The sequence below is a fragment of the Atractosteus spatula genome, chromosome 3, assembly GCF_055471065.1.
Source record: "Atractosteus spatula isolate fAtrSpa1 chromosome 3, fAtrSpa1.hap1, whole genome shotgun sequence".
Classification (NCBI taxonomy): domain Eukaryota; kingdom Metazoa; phylum Chordata; class Actinopteri; order Semionotiformes; family Lepisosteidae; genus Atractosteus; species Atractosteus spatula.
Window position 1 is genome coordinate 8,703,986 of NC_142708.1, and position 20,446 is coordinate 8,724,431.

The window sequence follows — 20,446 nt, forward strand, 5'->3', positions numbered from 1 at the left end:
TTTCTGCACTTTTTTGCAGTGCCAGGGTGACTTGACAACTACACCAATACTAAATTCACACACACTCTTTGCAATGATTTTCAGATGCTATTGGAATGCAGCATGACACTATGAAAAAGCTTATGAAAAAACCTAAAAGAAAGTACTATGCAATCTCTAGACAATTTGGAAAAGGAAACGTTGCACTACTCAGGTTTATTGCAGGTTTGAGACAGGTACAGTATGTATCCACTCAGCTTGTTCTCTTAGTGCAATGTCAACATACTGTATGTACAGTATAGACTGATTATACAGTACATGGGACTAAAAAAGCAAAAAATGCAGCACAGAGCAGGGGTGTTAAAAGAGAAGGTGTACTGTAGGTGAAAAACACGAAACAATCTTTTTTCATCATAGCAGGACTACAAGCCAATTTTTTCTTGCAATTGTTCTCATATACAGTACAGTAGCTTGCCTCCCTTCAACAGAGATGATAGAGAAAGGAGAGGATGCCATCTAGTGGTGGTGAGAAACATTGCTTATCTGTGCAACGTCCAGCCCTGCCAACACTAAACTGACAAGTTAAGGAGTAGATGTACTGTACAGTACAGCCACTGTGAACAAAGGAACCTGTCTGCTCTTGCACTACATTTTTTTACAGATTTCTTTTGTATTGTTTAGCTACATTTACTTAAATTTAGCTTTAAAAATTAGAATTAGAATTAGAAATAGTTCAAGGTTTCTTTCGATGACCCAGTTTTTCATAAGTAGTAAGACACATTTTGGGCTAAACATAATCATTTAAACATATTCATGCATTTAAAACATGTTTCAGTTCTTGGTGGATCAACTCAAGGCAGGCCTAGAGAAGAACTCTACTCCACTCCTAGAGAGTCCCAGTCCTTAAGGTACAGTATAGGGCCTGCCAAATGTATTGGGACAGCAAAGTCAAAACAGTTAAGCGACTTCTATTTATGATTATGAGATTAATATGAATAAGTACAATATATTACAGTATGGATAATTCCGGACTCAAAAAAAAGTTGTGATTTTAAGTATTGGGACATGTCCACTGTAAGCAAACATCTGAGAGGAAAAATCAGTACTGTTTGCATATTGATTTAAGGCAGTAATTATATTCAATCTGCAACACTTTGAGCTCACCAAACTTTGTGGAGTCATTTGAGATGTCTTTCCAGGCTTTGGCTTCAGCCAGTTTTGAGTTCTTAGGCTGTTCTGTCTATTTTTACCTCAGCACGTAAAATACATGCTTCATTGTATTTTAATTTAATACGGAGATCGACTGGGCCAGTCCAAGATTTTCCAATTTGTTTTTTTCGTCTGATGAACTCTTTGTTTATTTGGGGTCTTGGTCATGCTGCATGGTCAAGTGTCGCCCAATATGTATGGAAGCATGTTCTTCTACATACAGTGAGCAGGTAAAAGGCTTCCGTAAATGTAAGCATTCACTCTTACCATTATTAGTTACATCATCACTACAGTGAGTGAGCCAGATTTAGAGGCGGCTGTGTAAGCCCAGGTCATGACATGACACCCACCATGTTTCACAGATGAGCTGGTGCTCTTTGCAGCACCTGTACTTCCTTTCTTTCTCCACACTGTACCCTTTCCATACATTTGGAAAAGGTTTATTTTGGTATTTTATGTCCATATAACTTTTTTCCCAAAATTGTCTTGACTCACTTTTCTATTTCCAAGACAATTTTATGCTTTTCATCCTGAGATGTTTACCTCTTGGGAGGTAGCTTGTATAGTTCTGCCATCTCAGTCCATTTTTTCTAATTCTGCTTCACGTTCCGAATTGTCAGCTTTCATATGTCCAAATTGTGTGCTATGATCTGATATATTGTCTAAATATTGTCTGCTTTTCTTTAAGAGTTTGTTTGTTTTCAATTTGACTTCTTACTATAGACTCCCAGCACTGAAGTCAAAGTGAAACAGGTTGACAGGATGTTCACAGCTGTTTTATGAGCCAAATTCCCTAACAACAAACAACCTGGCAAACAAGAGACACCTGTCAGCCAACTGCCTCAATATTTTTGCTTCTTCAAATAAATGTTCAAAGTTCAATGTTATCAATTTGTCCAAAATACATAAAAGAGTTGTGCTTAGCAGTCCTGTTTTTCACAATGCGAAACAATTATTATATTTCACAATGAAAATGAGTTTTAGACTTCACTGTATTAATACATTTGGAAGGCACTATATGCTGGAAGTAACAAGCTAAAGAAAAATTTAAATGACTGAATTGCTTCATGTTGAGAGTTTGTTAGAAACAATAAAAAAACAAACTGTGACTAAGGAGCTAGGGTTGGAGACCTGTGATACTCAAGGTACTGAAGTACTACAGTTAACTACTGAAGGTTAAAGAACAGAAGAAGCTGTATTCAACTCAAAAGAAAACAAGCAAATCAAACAAAGAAAAATAAGAAAATAGGGTGTCGATTTTCTAAGTTAAATTAGCTATCTATGCTCATATTGCTTTCCCATTCTAAGCAAGAAAATATTGGCTTTCTATAAAGAGTTCCAGGTTCAGGTTTATGCTGTTTTGTTACTGCATGTGTAAAACAGTCCAGACTGTGTGTGCTATTAGCCTAACCAAGCGTCTTTTTTCCACAGTCTCTGCACATGACATCCTCCATTCTATATTTTCTTAACAGAACCAAAACTGTCCTGTGCATGTTTGGGTTATGAAGGCATGTTGCACAAGCACATCAGCTGCATCAAAACACATTTGACTCCAGAGCTGTTCTGTAAGTGATGATGCACTGCATTTTCCCTCTGCGTTTAAGCAATCCTGACACTCAGAAATACAAGTGTAGGGGTTCATAAAGTTCACATAAGATGTAATTTAGACTTACAGCACTGGGAGGCAGCAGAAGGCAGTGGCTTCTTCTGGACCTCCTGTTGCAGTGAGTACTGTAAAAGACAGAGAGAGGCAGGGACAAGCTGATTAACCAGATGGCGGGATCACCAAGGAGGTCAAATTAATGATTGAACTGCACACCAGATCAAACTCACTTCAATCTCCACTTATGCTATTCTGTGTGCAGTATATACAGTACCATAGGGACACACACACACTGAGAACAAGGCTGACTTGATTTCTCTATCTTTTTTGTACACAAAAAAGGTTAAAATAATCATTTTTGAAACATTAACAAGGGTTTCAGGGCTGTTAATATGGTATTACTGTTTAAGGTACTGTATCAGCCACTCACAAGAGCAAATAGCAATGCAGAACACTATATAGATTCTAATGAAAAGCAGATCTTTATTTTCTTTATTAATGAGTAAATTTCAGTAAAATAATTACTCTACGTTTCATATAATATATCTGCAATCCAGAAACTAAAGAGCTACAGCTGTTTCAGTTCAATGTGAAAACAGCCTCCGTCCATCACTGGACTTTTCTTCTTTAAGCATAGAAAACCACCTCACAAATCCACACCATGCTAACATACCTATATTTACCCTTAGAGGTGCCAACGCAAGTGCAACAGGGAGAGAGTTAGCAAATGACACTGTTAGTTACTGGAAAAGACTTTTCCTGAGCTAAGTTAGTTAGCACATTCAGACTGCTTCGTATCCAAGCAGGATATACTCATATCATTAAAACTCTCTTTACTTTTCTCTCATTATACACATCAATATAATTGGCTATGGAAATATTGGCTTTGGAAAGAGAAAGTGGAATTTTTAATTAGTAATTAGTCACTTCCTCCAACACGATAATAATGTAATATTGCAACACAATATTACAATATGTATACTCCCTCATAAAGAGGCCAAACAAGAAAACTTACAGAATATAAAGAAATATCAGCAACAAAGTCTTGATAGTCACGGGGAGTGTTAAATACTGTACATATATCACGCAGATCTGTACACAAGAACTTAAAAAGCATCAAAAGATTTTACCAGCTTAAATCACTGACTACAAATGAATAAGAGGAACAGGATATATTCCCTTTCTCCTCTTACAACAACTTTGGTTACAACATTATTCAACTAAAATAGGATTGACCTGCAGAGCTTCATTTTTTGTGTGAAATCCTGATTTGTGCATTTTGAGTTTTTTGGTCACAAAAACACACTGTTTTTCTCTTCACGTGTTGCAGTAATCAAAAGTCCACCTAGAGGGCAGACTAGAGTAAGAAATGGATGTATCTCGAGTTACACCTTGGCACAGTACAGAACAAGAAGACCCATTCTGGTTCACAGTTTTACATTTTAGAAAGCAGAGTTCTCCCTAAGCATGTCACTGTAAATATGTTCTTCAAGCTATTTCAATAACAATGCAGACTCCAGAGCGGACAGAACTTAGTGTCCTTTGTAATTTAAGCTACAGAAATACTCCACATATGTGGTTTGTGATCAATAAGATTAAAGGAAACGTAAATACATTATATCAGTGTTTCTAAACCCTGGTCCTGGGGGACAACTGTCTACTCTAGGTTTTGTTCCAGCTGAACTCTGAATTACAGGCTAATTGATTTAAAAATTCTAAAATATGACTTTCAGCCAAAAAGTGAAATGGGATCTGAAATCGTACCCTCTACAAATTTCCAAGTTACAGAACACCAGAAAACAACCAGGGCTCTACAAAAGATGAAATGGCTCACTGTTGTAGTGTCTGATACAATGTCATTCCTACCCGTAGGTATTCCTCACAAATTGATTCCCTGCCAAGAGCACTTTTAGACAGGGATAAGGAAGCAAAGAAGCTGAAGAAAGACGTTAAGGAAAGACTGCACAGAATTATACATGCAGGAAAACAAACTTGAAGTAGGAAGCAAAAACAGGTATACAAGCAAGTAGAAGTAGATCATTTAGAGGGATCAATTATCAATGGCGATAAACAGTTCCATTGAAACAAAAACCAGCAGACATACTGTAGGGTTGCCTCGGGATGAAGGCTGAGGACCACTGCATTATCGAGGATATGCCAATGACACCTTTTGGTAATTACCATTAACTACCAACGACAATAACTACAGTACCAAGCATTACTGCGAGAAAAAATATTGATTTACAAATGGATTTTATTTATGCTGACATGCAGTAGCATTGCTGAGCCAAAAAATGGGAGAAAGATGAAGCACCAAAAACAATTCACAGCAGATCTTCTGCAATTACAGTATATGGTCGGTTTCAAGGAGTTTAAAAAAACATTGATATAGACCACAACATTATGACTCAAATATGACCGACTTTGAGTATTAGTTTCTATTCCAAAGAAAGTAAATACAAGAGCAAGGGCTGAGCTGTAATTACAATAAAAATCTCGAGCTACAGGTAAGTTTTGCACTATGCACCATGTACAGATCGATGTAAATTTAAAACAAGGAACAAGTTGCTGAATCTTGCTTAAAACAATCTAATACTTCCACTAATGAACCACAGAATAATAAATTAGCAGTAATTTATGACACTCGGCGTCAAGTATTAAAAACCATTAATGCTAATTCATAACCTACAATATGAATAGAGAGGCTGCCCCTTCGCTGTAATGATCTGGTCTGTCTCTTTTCTTTTAATGAAGTTCTTCGTTGAGATGTTAACTCCAGAGGAGAAAACCATTTATAACTTTTATGCACGGATTTTACAAATTTGATTCTGGTATGTGGCACCAATATATTACCAGTGATATTAAGGTTCGGTTTCTCATGTACATTTAACATTATTATTTTATTTGATTGAATCAAAAGTAAGTGGCAGAACAAATTAATCAGCTACAAAAGACAGAAGTAAAGACAAAGTTTAATAAAGCCTTCTTCTAGAAAAGTCCTTAGCATATCTTTAGAATTGTCAATTTAAAAAAAGGATCAGAGTGAAAGCACTGAGTGCTTTGTATGCAGGCAAAAAAATAAATTAACTCCAAGTTTAATGGGAATTCTGTGTAGGGCAGCCATTCCAGAAGTAATTCACAAAGTGTTTTCTTTTGTTTAAATATGGACTCTAGCACCTGCTTGAGCTGTAACATTAGTATGGTTTGCCTAGAGACAACAACAAATACAGCATTACGGTAGTGCAGTTTGGCTGAGATAAAACCATGGAATACTTCACCAGAATTAGGAAGAGAAAAGAATAACTTCACCTTTGTTATTTTAGATTTTTTTTCCAATATGTGTCAAAATATTTTTTTTTTAGTTTAGGAGACAGATCACCCAAGTCTTAGTCTGCTAAGTACTATCAAAACATCTGTCTTTTTGGCGTTTAACAGATGAAAGTTCTGAGACATCCATCTTTTGCTGTCTGGAACATTAAGCAACAAAAGTATGATCTGCTGTTCATAGGGGATTGTGTCTTTGCAAGTTATGCAGTTGTGGTTTTCACTTTCAGCCAGATTGATGAATCCTGCATCCTGCATCCTTTACAAGCTTTTCTCCAACTTCATTCACTGAAACACTTTAACCTACAATGCAGGAGGCAGGAGAAAATGAGATTATTCAAAATGTATGGTTGTGTCATCATGAGATGCGATCACAGGTATATTATGAAAAAACTTTGCCAGGATGCTCAGGTACTTTGTAGCTACCACCCTATTTCCAATCTGCCTTTTCTTATAAAAATTATAGAATGGGCTGTGACAGCTCAGATGCAATCTAACATTGAACCTACTGTAGTCAGTCAGGGTTGAGAAAAAAACACAGCACCTCAACTACCTTAATAAGGGCAGTTTATGATTTGCAAATGTGCCCCGAACTGCAGGTCACAATATTCTTCTCCTTCTGAATTTAAGTGCAGCTGTCGATCATGACATCCTACTGGTTTGCTTGGAAAGTTGGAGGGGGAGAAGGGGGATCTGCCCCAAGGGAATAGAAGCAGAGTAAGGAGCAGAAACCGGGAGAGTGGTCATCCCTGGAGTACAGTTGATTGACAAAGGAAAAGAACTCCACTGAGAGTGGGAGCGAAAAGCAGATGGATGGGAAATAGAGGAAGAGGAAGGAGCTCTCTTCTCCGAGAAGTGTGACAGTGAGGAGTGGGAGGTACAGCGGCGAGCACCGGTAAAAAGCCAACGCCCCAGGTGAGGGGACAGAAGCACCAGTGTGAGGTCCACAGGGACCAAAAATAACACAAAAAGAGGTGAGAAATAAACAAAAAGGCAAAAAGAACTGTGTACCGCTGTGCCTTGTGACCTCCAGGCTGGGCTTTCCCTATGTCACAGGGTCCAGCCTGGGGGAAAACAAGAGCCGCTAGCACGGTGGTGACCAGACTGGACTGACCCTGTTTAGCGGGGTCCAGTCTGGTGGAGCAGGGCGCGTAAGGCAAGAACAAAACAAGACCTGTGTGTGAAAAAGGTGTGTATGCCTGCCCCGCTGAAAATACGTGATGGGACAGGCAAAAAGAAAAGAAAAAGAATGCCTTACGCGAGTGCAATTCCCTCGTGCTAAACTCCCCTTTCCGGGGGTGCCCCTGCTCGTCCCCTCGGGGGGTGTCCAGTGTGCCTTTATAGGACCTGCCCAGCTGTGGCTCATCATCTAGAAGCCGGGACAGCTGGGACTACAAAGGCAAGGCTCCGCCCTTCTACCAGGGCTCCACCCCCACACTGGACACGCCCCCACGTCATGCCACAGAGGGGGCGAGATCAAAGTGGTTCCCCTGGAGATTTATTTGTTGGCTTATCAGCAGTGGAATGAGAGTGAGAGAAGTTTACTGAGTGAAGGAAAGGACAGAAAACTGTAAAACCCATTGAGGGGAAGACAGACGGGTATCACGGTGACCCGATCCAAGCATTCAAAATCCTTTGAAAAAATGAGAATGCAACCCAACGGATTTCATCAGATAAACAGCAAAACACAAATCAGAGGACACAAGTAGAAGTGCATTTCAAAGCAAGAACAGGCAGCACTTCTTCACACAAAGGGCTGTGGGGGTATAAATGAGTTATGTACGTTACGAGCAAGATGGATTAAACAGAATCTTCTTAAGATAAACTGTGTGAAGACTAATGTTAAGCCACTGCTTCACACTGCCAAAACAATGATATTCTCTAAGTCTTTTCAACAACAGTTCCAGACAGTCACTGTTTAGTCAGTAAGAAAAGAGAGGCAAAAATAAGTGACCAAAACCAACAGCTTTGATTAACTTCCTAAGCTGTGAAAAAACGTATTGCTGTGCTGTTTTAGCCTGTATTTTAGCTTCCTTACCAAAAAACTGTAACTATTTCTTGCTGTTAATTAAGCATTGCCTCTTTGTTTTTTCAATAAAAATGCATGTGTACAACAAAAATTAGAACTGTTTAATTAATGAGCTGTAGCAATTAAGGAATAAAAGTGCTGGTTGCCTTCCATTATCATCCCTTCTACTCTTTAACAGAGTTTCATCAGAAAACTCTACCTTTTTGACAATATTCAAGGGCAGGGAATCCATATATCTGCAGCCCGGTGATGTTAACTCATTTCACTGTGCTAGGGGTGTATGAATTGCGTCTTTTTTTTGGCATCATTTACTACATAAAGGTTTATGGTTTTTCTATGATGAACTAGTGTATGAGAAGCTGTAGTAGTTGTCACTGTCTAAAAGTGATCCCTAAGTTAGTCCCTCCTCCAGTAAATCATTACCAGAGAACTGAACTGCTGGAGTTCAGTGATGGTGAATAATTTGGCCCTTTATACTCTACCTCACGCCATAATGTTCCTCACAGAAGAATTACCAAGGCAGGATCCCTTACTATTTCACTAAACAGAAGTATAATTGCAGTATTCTTAAAAACGAAGAAACCTCTATGACTATTATGCATCTTTGCACATCCAAATTCAGAAGCACATACATATCACAACAGGTTTTCTCATAGTCAGATGGTATTGATCATTTTTTACACAATTCACAAAATCTCAGTATAATTGCCAAGTACTGATTAACATTGGAAAAAATCAGTTTTTTTAAGTCAGATTATATATGTAGGAATGCAATCACTCAGAATTTGCATTTAGAAACGCAGTTTAGATGCTGATTGCTGCAGGGCTAGCTGCAACTGGGAAGTGTTCAATGTTTAGCAGGGATCCAGCTCAACAGAATGAGTTTCCTGTACCTCGTCATGCAGTCTCATGGTGTTTATCTGCTCCAGTTTACTGGTCCAGTACCTGGCTTCCTCTTCAGGGATATCTGAAAAGTAGAAGAAAATAATTTACTCATTGAACAATATAATATTTACAATACTTTGCACTTGGGAGTAATATCAATTATTAAATAACACTTCAGTTGTATAAATACATGTATTATAGGTTTTTGGCATTTATGAACATAAAAAACCATACAGGACTATAATGGATTATAATGAAGAGCAGAAAAACAAAATAAACATGCATTGCCTAAACAGTGTAAAACAGCATTTTCAAAAAAAAATAATATGGCATTATAGGAAAAACCGTTTTCAGAGCTTCAAGCTCTGGTTTGTACCCATGTTCGAGGGCCTAACCCAGACTTGAAAATCGGGTGTATGGTGCATGCTAAATAAATTACACGCAGCTGTGTTGAAGAATTTTTATACAACCTATTTGGGAACTGCAGCATCATGTGAGTCACATGTGGCTTTGTTTCATCATAAGACTGTTCTACAAGAGCCCCCCCTTCAAACAGAGGGATGACAGTCCTGGGATGAAGGCCATACCGAGGGTGAACTTTGCTCTGATGAAGCCTAAAAACAAAGCACCATCAAAGGATGGAGATCAAAGAGGGGGCTGCTGGGAAAATTGAGATCAATGGGCACAACTTCAATAGCAAGACGCCAAAGCCATCATACAACAAACCACCTTTCCACCGCTTCACCTTTTACATGGTTCTCGTAAAGAAACGGGGGTATCGGTCCTGTAGCTTCACATAAGACTGCAGCAGGGCTTTTAAAAGCCTGCCTGACATTCATTCTCTTAGTGTTTGTTGTATAGTCTTTACTTCCAGTTACCAGTTACCACTAACATCATCCTTGTTCTTCCAGAGAGTTCTGCAAAAACTACCAGCTTAGTGCCTTGGGAAATATAAAAACAAACCAAAATGTTTTTGGGGAACTGAACAGTCAACCCATAATTAAAAAAATACATAATGTTTCATAAGTATTTTCTACACAACATAAATGAAAAACATACATACAGGTACTGTCACATTTAATAGAGACAAATGTGTGCTTGAACTTTGACAGTTGGCAACGTAGAGCTGGTATTTAGAACTTCAGATGATTATTTATTAATAGAAGTGAGCTGCAGTAAGTTGAGTGTAGCTGTTTCAACCCCGATGACATTTCAATTAATCAATGAGCCTTGTTCGGATCACTGGGGCTGTCACGTTAAGAGATGCTCTGGGAAACAAAGACTTTTACAGGAGACAGAAATATTTCCTTTTGTGTTCTATACCTGCTGCAAAGCCAAAAATAGCATCAGTTTGTCTTCAGTTCAGAGGTAACAAAAAATAGGGTACTTTTAATGCCTTGAGCTCCAATTAAGATGACAATTCAAGCCCAATAACTTGACGTTTCTTTACATAAGAGAGCTTCTCTAATAGGACAAGGCCCATAACTGGGATGTTACATGAAAGCATCTACTGTACTCTCCTGCATATAAGAATATAATTTACATCTATTCTACTGAGAAAAGGTTACAAAAGGAGCACACCCAGCACTACAGTTTCATAATGCTGACATGTGAAATGTCCTTCTCCTTGTTAAAAGCACCTCTGTTGTTAATGCACTACCTTTCTGATGATTGCTGAGATCTCGTTTCTCACATCACTGCTGTCCAATCGCCAATGACATCTGTGATCAACAGGCAATCGTGTTTGCAAGTGTTAGCATTCACAGGATGTCTGCAAAAGCGATTAGCTTTTAGGATTTGACTTATTGGATCAACTGGACATAGAGAGAATGAGGATGTGTGGACATACTCCCTGACACGCCCACCTGGAAGTGCCAGTCATCTTTTAGACCCAATGTAAGCTCCACAGTGCCACACGGTAGAGGTGGTGCTGTTTAGAGGAGCAACGGGTCTCCCACTGATGCTTCTGAAAGCTTAAAAGCACCTGGTAAGGTGCAGAGTTACTGGCTCCAAGAGTTATTGGCTCCAAGAATCAAGAGGACACTGGACAGGTATCACCCACTTACCCTGACAGTGCTTGGGGAATCCCAGTCTCAGTCACTTAGTGAGTCGAACCAGCGGTATCTAAGCTCACACCTTTACTACTGTACATGAGCCACTCAGGAGCCACACAGCTACGGGATATCTTACTTGATATTCTTTGCTATATAGGAACAGAGACTGAGTCAACACTGAAATGCAGAAAAATAAGAAGAGAAAACAATATTTTGGCTGTGGACTTGTCTTCAGGTGTGTGGCAGAATGAGAGAAAGCAGCAATAATAAATTGAGGTTTGGGTAAGGAGGACAAGAAAGTCTGGTAGGTGAAGCGAGGAAGACTGTCCAATTTCAATTTTCAATTTCCTCCCACTCCCCCTTTCTCTTCTCACATTTTTTTGTTGTCCTCCTACACACCCTCAGTCTTGTATTCCTGTTGCCACACACCTGAAGACTCCACAGCCAAAACGTTGTTTCATTCTTACTTTCAGCTTTCCAGCATGACATTAAACTCTGCTTGTTCCCTTGGAGTCAGCGTGCTGACGGCCCCCCATGCCCACCCTGTTCCTAGATATCCATGACAGCGCACGTTTATTCTCCGTAGCCAAAGAACTACTACCTGCCTCTTTCCAGATTTATACAGTAATTGCCCTTGGTGGCTTAAAGGTCAGAACCTTTTCACCATGTCTGAAATCAGTCTGAAACCACAGTGATGTCTTTAGCCACTGCTGCTTGAAAAAGATTCACCAGCCACCTCTCACCTGTGAGTCCATAAATAGGCTGACCCTCCTTTCTAAGGAAACTTTTATGCTGTTCTATTGGATTTCAAGCACCTATGTTGGCATGCCCACACAAATCATCTATGTTTTAAGGAAAGTCTTGTAGAACAATCCCCCAGTAAAGTTCTAGAAATTATTTTTGAGGCCCTCTGGTGACATCTGGTGCGACTGTAGCTGTCTTGTGTAGCCGTCTTTGCACAGGCCTCTTTTAGTGTGATTAAAGTTGGGGAGTTCATTGCTGATAAGCATTAAAAGGCTCATTTGAAAATCTGTATCATAAACCTAAATCAGACTATTGCAGAGAAACACATTTCCATCTTTAAGAATGTTTAATAAACTGCACAGAATCGTTCCTTTCTCAGTGTAACGTGAAGAGAATACAAAGGGCTGTGGTGAGCCAGTGTGTGGTTCCTGACTTTAAGCAAGAATGGTTATTATTATGTGTTTACGATATGTTTCAAAACTAAAAGATCAGTGTTACCCTTCTCTTCTCTAGCCGGTTCTGTCTGTGCTGAACCATGTTAAATGTTTTCTCAAACATGTCATGGGCTCCTCCCAGTAGTGCAGGATTTTTACCCAGTCAAAAGTTGATCAAGTATTTGAATTTTTCCTCTGTATGATTAAATCCTTTCTGCCTGACACTTGCACTTGTGAACACTGCCCCGTTCTGCTCTTTTTTAATGACTGTTATCCCTTCATTGTGCTCTGTCCATACCTTGACCAGGTCGTCACTGTACATGCAATTCTGCTGTCAACTGACCTGGTAAACGTTTACACAGGATTATTCATGTCTACATACAAAAGCTGCACTTTGCACAATACAGGGTTTCCCAATCTTGAGCCTCCTGGGCTGCAGTTCAACAGGCCTCATACAGTATGTGTCTTTAAAACCACGTTTGCTTGAGAGCAAGGAAAAGGATTCAACTTGCTCATGAACGCCTTCCAGGGCTCCCAGTCTTGGGTGTCTAGGGGAGACTATACACCCGTTGCTTGTTGTACCTAATGTACCATCAGTTACACGGTTGAACATTTATTTCACATAAAAGTAATAAGTAAGTAATAAGTAATAAGAGTTTCAAGGCTTTGTTTTCAGCACCTGAACATGTTAGAGGCTGCCTTTTAAGTACTGTGTTTCAAACACAACCTCAAACTTAAAAGATGAAAACAGAAGAAGAGTTTTTAGTTCAATTCAGGGGTTCAGTTCAGTAAGGGGCTCAAATCAGCAGATGTGTGGGACTCCAGGACTAAGACAGGGAAGTGTCAAGGTGATAGATGGGGTATCCCAATTGTCCCAGGAGGTGGAAATATTTATACCCCCTTGTAACCATGGCAACATTTGTAGTCCTTTGGGTTGCAGCTGTACCAGTTTAAAACAACTACTTCCAAGAAGTTAGGGGACTCTTGGTGGCCAACTGATAGCCTAGGTTGACTACTTGCATTTGCTTTGTGTTGTTTCAGAGATCTCTTGGCTTTTTGTTTGAGTTCTCCCACAGTGATGTGCTAAGAGTGATATAAGGCTATAGACACTGCAGAATCTATTTAAAAATAAAACAGAATGAAATGAATTAAGAGAAACAAAAACAGAGACAAAGGAACTGTGAGGGTGACACCTATGGAGAACAGTTAAAAGGATAAAATGCTATTAAGCACAAACAAATGTTTAAACATTGCCTTACGATAATCAGCAAAGGGGTTAGTTTACTGACTGTTCAAACAGGAATCGCACAAGGACTTTATTTAGTATCCCAATGGGAGTTAGGTATTTTTTTCATTTCTTTTATTCCCTTTATAGAACTTATAAAGTGAAAACCCCAATGCTCACAACAAAAAGGCTCAGATTCCATTCGCAACTGAGGATGCTGCCGTCACATCCTTGAGAAAAGCACCACAAGGAAATCCAGCCTTATACACTGGTACCAACACATGTTAGCAAAAGCATGTCGCTTTGGCTAAAAGTAGCAGCCAAAACACATTCATAGTGATGACAACATGGCTGAGTCAGCAGTCAAAACACAGACAGGTGAAGGAAGGAAGGTTTCTCACCGAACGGCAGCTCGAAGCGTGTGTCCAGCAGGATACGGTGAGGTGTGGGGCTCTTAGTACCGTAGATTTCGTCTTCCTTCATCAGGACCTCAGCATCCAGCGCAGCCCACTCCCCTGGACCCTCCTGCAGGGAGTCAGAACACTGCCAAACCCAGGTCTCCGCTCAAAGAACCTCTCAGACCCGCAGCGTTGAACTTCAGGCTACATGTCTTCCCAATGCCTTGATAAAATAGCAGTTTACTGGCTCCTGCACCTTCACCTGCAGACACGCTGGTTCTATTGGTTTCCTGTACCTCACTGGCAAGCCACTCTAATACTCCTGAGCTTTTACTTTTACCACTAAAGCTCATTTCTCTCCAAGCTAATAGTTCTGTTCTCGACTGACACCTTCACGAAGTTTGTATTCCAGATCATCACATTTATGGCTCTTTCAATTAGTCTATACCACTTCTCAATTACACAGCTTTCACCTCTGTTCTGCATTGACTCCGAGAAGCAACCCTTCCAACCCAACTTAATAAGCTGCTGAATGGCAATTTCACTTCCATTTACTAATGAGTCCATGCAATGTTATATGCTTGTTGTGTTTGTTTGCATCCCATGTGTTTCATAGAACATGTACTTACAGCAGTGTGAAGTAAGAGCCAAGACATTGGTTAAAAAAAGTCCCTCAAGTCAGTTGTCTAGTGGTGCACTTATTTTGACCCATTAATTGGAAAAAACATAATTAATAATAAATCTAATAAATACACGCAGGCAGAAAGAATCCATATTTTGTAGCACTTGGAGTTAAGGCTGTAAGTTTACACGCGTTTTGTTTTTTTTAAGTAAAAACTTCCCAACACTCAAGAATTTTAAAATGAAAGGTCCTTAATAATTGCCCCATGTGAACACCAAAATAGTGCCTTTGTTGCTTAAATAAAAAGGTTTAGCTTAATTTGCACTGAGATACATTTCTGCACTCAGTGAAAATTCCTTTCTACTGCACAGTAGTACTGGATAATATGAAACAGTCAAAAGCCCAGAAACGCTTCTTTTTGAGATGACGGGTGCCTTCTGTGAATGTTTATTCCTCATCTGTAAATCCAGAATACACTAGACAATCTAAACACGCCACTGCCTTTCTTCTGACAGCACATGCATAGAGAAAAACAAAGTGAGTGGTTAAATATACCAGATGGCAGCGAAAGCTTTAAGTATGAAATGTATCTCAGAGCTTCCTATTTTCTATTCCCTTTTTTTTGAAGGGAGAGCAATTTAACATCTTTTAGAAAAGGAGTTTTTTTCTCTCTCTCATCTAGACCTTGCAAAGAGTGACAACTGTACGGAATGTGTTACGGACTCAAATGAACTTTGTCATTCGAAATTCATCCAATTTTTGCAGATGAAACTACATCAGTGATTTACATAAAAAGATCAGCATGTGACCTGTGTGTACAGTTATGTGAACTTTAAAATGAAATGTTGGGATGTTGCATGTGCCTGTGTCTTTTTATGGCTCAACTTTGAATTTTTCAGGTGAAACTGTCATGACAAATAAATTGGAGGTCTGCTTTGTGCCCTTTTGTTGTGCGTACTGAAGTTCAGTAGGGCCACCTCACCTCGTCAGACTGACGAATACTGTGGAGTGGGATCCACACAGTGCCCACCATGGTGTCCCAGATGAGGCCCTTATTCCACACCTCCACAATCAGCCCCAGGTCCAGGCGGTTGATCTCACTACACAGAGAGAGAAGGAGAAGACTCGCATAGCACAGTGTGAGGGAGACCCTGCCCAGAGAGCAAAACCAAGGCCCTGCTTTCCATCAGTGAAACATACGTGTGGCATAACGCAGGGGCGTGGCCAGTGTGGAGGCGGAGCCCTGGATTTAGGGCGACGCACTGGCTTAGCAACCACAGCTGGGCTGGCCCATTCAGGATGAGCCACAGCTGTGGGAGCCCTTTAAGACGCACTGAGCAGCTCCCCAGAGGGACGAGCGAACCCCCGCAAGGAGAGAAGTTTCTAGCGCCAGTCCCGAAAGGGGACAGTGGAGAGAGCGTTAAGGCCGCATTTTTGTTTCTTTTTATTGAGTTTTCTTCTGTTTTGACCTCACTCTCCTTATCTTCCAGTCTGGACCCCACTAAACAGGGACAGTCCAGACGAGAGCTCTGTTCCAAGTGGTGCGTTTTTCTTTTTCCTTTATTTCTGCCGACCTCACACTGGAGCCCCTGCCCCCTCAGACAGGGCAGCGATCTTTCCTGGTGTTCGCCGCGGCTCCTCCCACTCCTGCGTTGTTGCATGGGCTTTTCTGGCACTGCTAGTGCCACTCCCCAACTCACTTACTGCCCCTTTCAAGCGGAAAAACTGATTCTGTTGCTTCAGATGTGTATTATTGTCAAAAAATCAGATAAAAAGATACGTTGTAAAATCCAAATAGTAACAACTAGATATTAAAATAAAGCACAGTTCTTTGAAATTTTGCATAAAATAAAATATGATCATTGTTATACACATTTATTATACTAAACTAAACTGTACTACACGATTGTTATTCTAAAGAAATAGGGAATAAAAGATTTTAACCCCTAAAGCGCTTATGGAAAGTTGTCATATGAAGTCACGGCTTTAATTTTTACCAAACCAAAAGCAATTCATCCAAAACAGATTGCATACCCCTGCAAAACTGAACAAATACAGTTATCTAGTTATAGACAATCAGGCTTAGCCATGGTTATATATCACTTTAGTATATGTACCAATGTCAAAAACATCAATACTTTAATTAAGGAGTACTACTAATTAATGCAGGCTCTTTTACCATTGGGACTAAAATTCCCAGATGTGACAGGCATGTCAAATTTCTGAGCCCATGTGCTAGGAAACATTAACAGCTTGATGTAATGAGCAGACTTAACTCAAAGTGTCAGGCTCTCCAGAGGTTTGTTCTGAGAGAGACATCATAATTCAGGATTTCAGCTTTCCTGAAATACTGTCTAGTCAGTTTCACTAGAGAGAAACATTAGAGACCTACTTTTTCCTTTTTCTCCTTCAAGGCATCCCAGCCACTCATTATAATAACTCAGCACGTTTCTCTACACATGTGTGAGGGTGGAAAACAGTAGACCCAGGTTGAGAAAACAAGAGCCTACAAATCAGACACCTACAGTACCACACTCCAACACTGAATCTCACTAACAACTGACACGAGAGAAATAACACTATAACCTTGTAGCTTTCTCCAATTCACTGGAGCATTAATGGGGAACTGGCTCAGATATTGTCTTCTTGGGGAGAAACTAACTAAATTATAGTTAAGAGTACATTTAATTTAATAGTTGATTAATTGCAGAAGCAGACCCTAAAATACATGCAGTACCAGAAAAAAAAGGCATGACCTATCAAGATGTCCAGTTAGGGTTTGACACAATAGCACCAGGATAAAGAACAAGATGGCAGATTTAATTTCATATGAACAACTCTCTGACCAAACTGGTGCTAGACTAGTGATCAAATGAAAGATTTTAACTTGACATACAATATTTAGCTAATTATTTTATCCAAAGTGATTTGCATTTACACCCATTTATATCACTAGGCAATTTACTGGAACAATTTGGTTAAAGGGTACACAGCAGTACAGTATATTATCTAGGGTTTGAACCCACAACTATCCTGGAAAGCCCTGTAAATATACTGTCCTAAGAAAGAAATGTCTTGGCTGACATAAGAAGGAGAAGAAAAAAACTGCTGATATCCTGACGTTACTGTAGATGTAGTAAGCATGTAAAACCACACAAAAGCCAATACAAATACAGTACAATGAAAAACTGCAAAAACAATTAAGTAAAATAATTTCAGAATAGTTTGACTCCTAAAAAACGATGGCCATATAAAGGAAATTTCTGACCTACTTTTCTCCAAAGCCATACAATCCCCAGTCCTATTGATTATACTGTATCTTTCTGGGAAGACATACAGTAGGGGATCCCATGGGTTTATTCAGAAAAAAGCTACTTCTCAGTGTAGAACAAACCCAACAGTTCAGAGATCACTTGTCAGAACCCAGCTGGAGTGTTTGAAAAACCCTGCTAGGAGGAAGACAATGACCACGTACAGAGCAGGTTGGTCAGAGGATACACAGCTAGGACATGTGGCACTTTAAAATGAATGTTATGGGTGAAAAGAGGCTACAGATTTTAATATTTTCTTGGGTGACATTTGACTCAGTGATTTCATTCTTTATAAGGACCAAAAACAAGAAACCAGTATAGAGTCACACTCATCCTTGCAGAACGAAGGTCTTTTGCAGCAACGGTCAGTTCCAAACAGGTGTAGAAAGGGAGTACAGTACATTCTGAAAAAAGACTTCATTGTCTTCATTAGTACTGTACATAGTGTGGATACAGCTAGAACTATTCAGTGATGATGCCATTTATTTTTTAAGAATTTAAGGAATATGAATTACAGTACTTCACATTTAACACAACAAGGACAACTGCCATTCAACATAAGTAAATCAATTTCTGTCAAACTCAGACAATACAACACAGAAGTTCAAGATTTATTCTGTTGCTGACAGCATGTCTGGGAGGGCAGCAAGTGTCTGGGATCACTGTTTCACTCTGTCCCCACAGATATACCGCAATCAATCAGGAACATTGCTTAGCAGAGGACATTGCAGTCTAACAGATCGTTAGTGGTGTTTATTACTGGATTCTAATTAACCTGTTCAATCGTATCATTAATCTCCTTCTTCAACAAGGCAGAGTGTTCTTAATAGAAAACTAAAGGCCTAAGGCATGTTCTACTTAATGTATCGTTGTCGTTGTACTTAATGTAATGTCACCTTTAAAAGTTAAAATGTCCAATTAAAAAATAACCAAATCAGCCTGCAGATTGCTTAATCTATAAATAGTGCACATTTAAATCACAATGCAAAACCACCAAAAGCACAGTTTCAAGTTGATTTACCATAGTGCTCTTAGCCTGCTACTGTACGCCTGGACAATCTGTTCATCCATCCATGATGCACATTCACAACTAAGGTCATCCTGCTACTATTAGTGTTAAAGGAAAACTGCAACGAAGACCATTGCACAAGCCCTCAGCCAATGAGAGCGGCATGATGTGTACAATATGTTGACCGCACAGCCATTTGTAATCTCTCATCATAATGAAGTTTCAAAACCCACTTCATCAAAATCAAGTGTCTTCCTCAGCCTAGCCCATTCTGGCACATGTACTGTCACTACTCCACTTGAATTAGTCTCCCACCTCTGCCAAGATGGAGGTGTGAAGGCAGACAGTGGTAAATCTACACCAGCTGTGACTGAATGCACTGGTGAGTAACCAAATTGTATGCATTTCTGTAACCACAATTTACAAATAAACTCTTTTCTGTAGCAAGTGGATTTTTGATTAGTACATTCTATGGTAGAATTATCAGTAATGCCAATTCCGATACCCCCATGAAGCCCTCATACTTCACTGATATATGAAGGAAACAGTGTACCTAGGAACGCATTCCCACTGAACCCAAGCTAGAATTGTCACTATTAGCACTGCTTCCCACAGAGCTCATAAGTGCAATAAGTGAAGCATTGCCACACTACAACGTGTAATAAAATTTGTTGGCGAAGTTTAAGTCATACAGTATGTCTAAGGCGGTCAGAAAAGGTTTGCATATGATATAAATTTCCACCATAGAAACCAGAAACTGCAAATGGCAATAACCGACACCACTCTGAGCTGATGTACAGCACATCCCTTTGCAACTCACTTTACACCACGTCTGTGAGGAATTCAGAGCTGCACTGCTACACGGAGAGTGGACATCAGGAGGCCCTGAGTCTCCAGTCAAGCTCTGCATTAGTTCATGTTGTGAATTAGCATTCATGCAGTCAGTGCCTGACTGTGTGCTTTGGAACTGAGCTTTTGCTGGATGTTAGGAATTCTGTTTTCAGCCTATGTGCAACCCCAGTGCAGTAAACAGAAACAGAATGTTCAGCATATTTTGTACCCTGTGGATGAGAGCTAGCACAGAGAAAACAGCTTTATCCCATGCTTTATCAGCTGCTAACTTTCCTCTCTTTCTCACACTGAAGAAGGCTCCACAGCCTTTGGAGAATACGAGTGGCAGGAGAGACGTGATACAGTTCACCGTGTCATGCTTTGTGCTTTGTGTGTGCGCTCTTAGTTTTCATAAGAATATTTTTGGTTCAGACATTATCATGGACCCTAAAGATGTTAAGAAAATGAAAATTGTGGGTGCATAATTACACACAAAGCACATGAAGTAGTTACTGTTTGTTTATGAATGACATCTGACTAGGTAAGCAGTGTTTTATTACAAAAACACAAACCATAGTGTTAATATTAGTTATTAATGTTTCTTTTGTCATGTTGTGTGAAAAAAGTAAAGCTAGGGGTGACATTTTTGGCGTCCGGAACACATCAAATTTTTTCTCCATAAGAAATAACGGAAATATGTTTTTCTTTTTACAAATCTTCCTTATAAGGTTTTTGGGAACTAATTTAGTTTGCAAAAAGACTTACAGGCATATATAGAATTCCAATATA

The 20,446-nt window shown here is 39.6% G+C and overlaps 1 protein-coding gene across 1 annotated transcript in view; it reads right to left on the reverse strand.

The window, feature by feature from the left end:
• Positions 1 to 20,446, reverse strand: part of LOC148837347 (protein unc-13 homolog B-like) — a 141,577-nt gene that overhangs the window by 25,634 nt on the left and 95,497 nt on the right. The window contains exons 4-7 of the mRNA XM_088910220.1: positions 15,489 to 15,606; positions 13,888 to 14,011; positions 9,038 to 9,111; positions 2,862 to 2,919 (exon numbers count right to left, since the gene is read on the reverse strand). Coding sequence (XP_088766346.1) covers positions 2,862 to 2,919; positions 9,038 to 9,111; positions 13,888 to 14,011; positions 15,489 to 15,606 — 374 coding nt within the window. The remainder of the gene's footprint in view (positions 1 to 2,861; positions 2,920 to 9,037; positions 9,112 to 13,887; positions 14,012 to 15,488; positions 15,607 to 20,446) is intronic.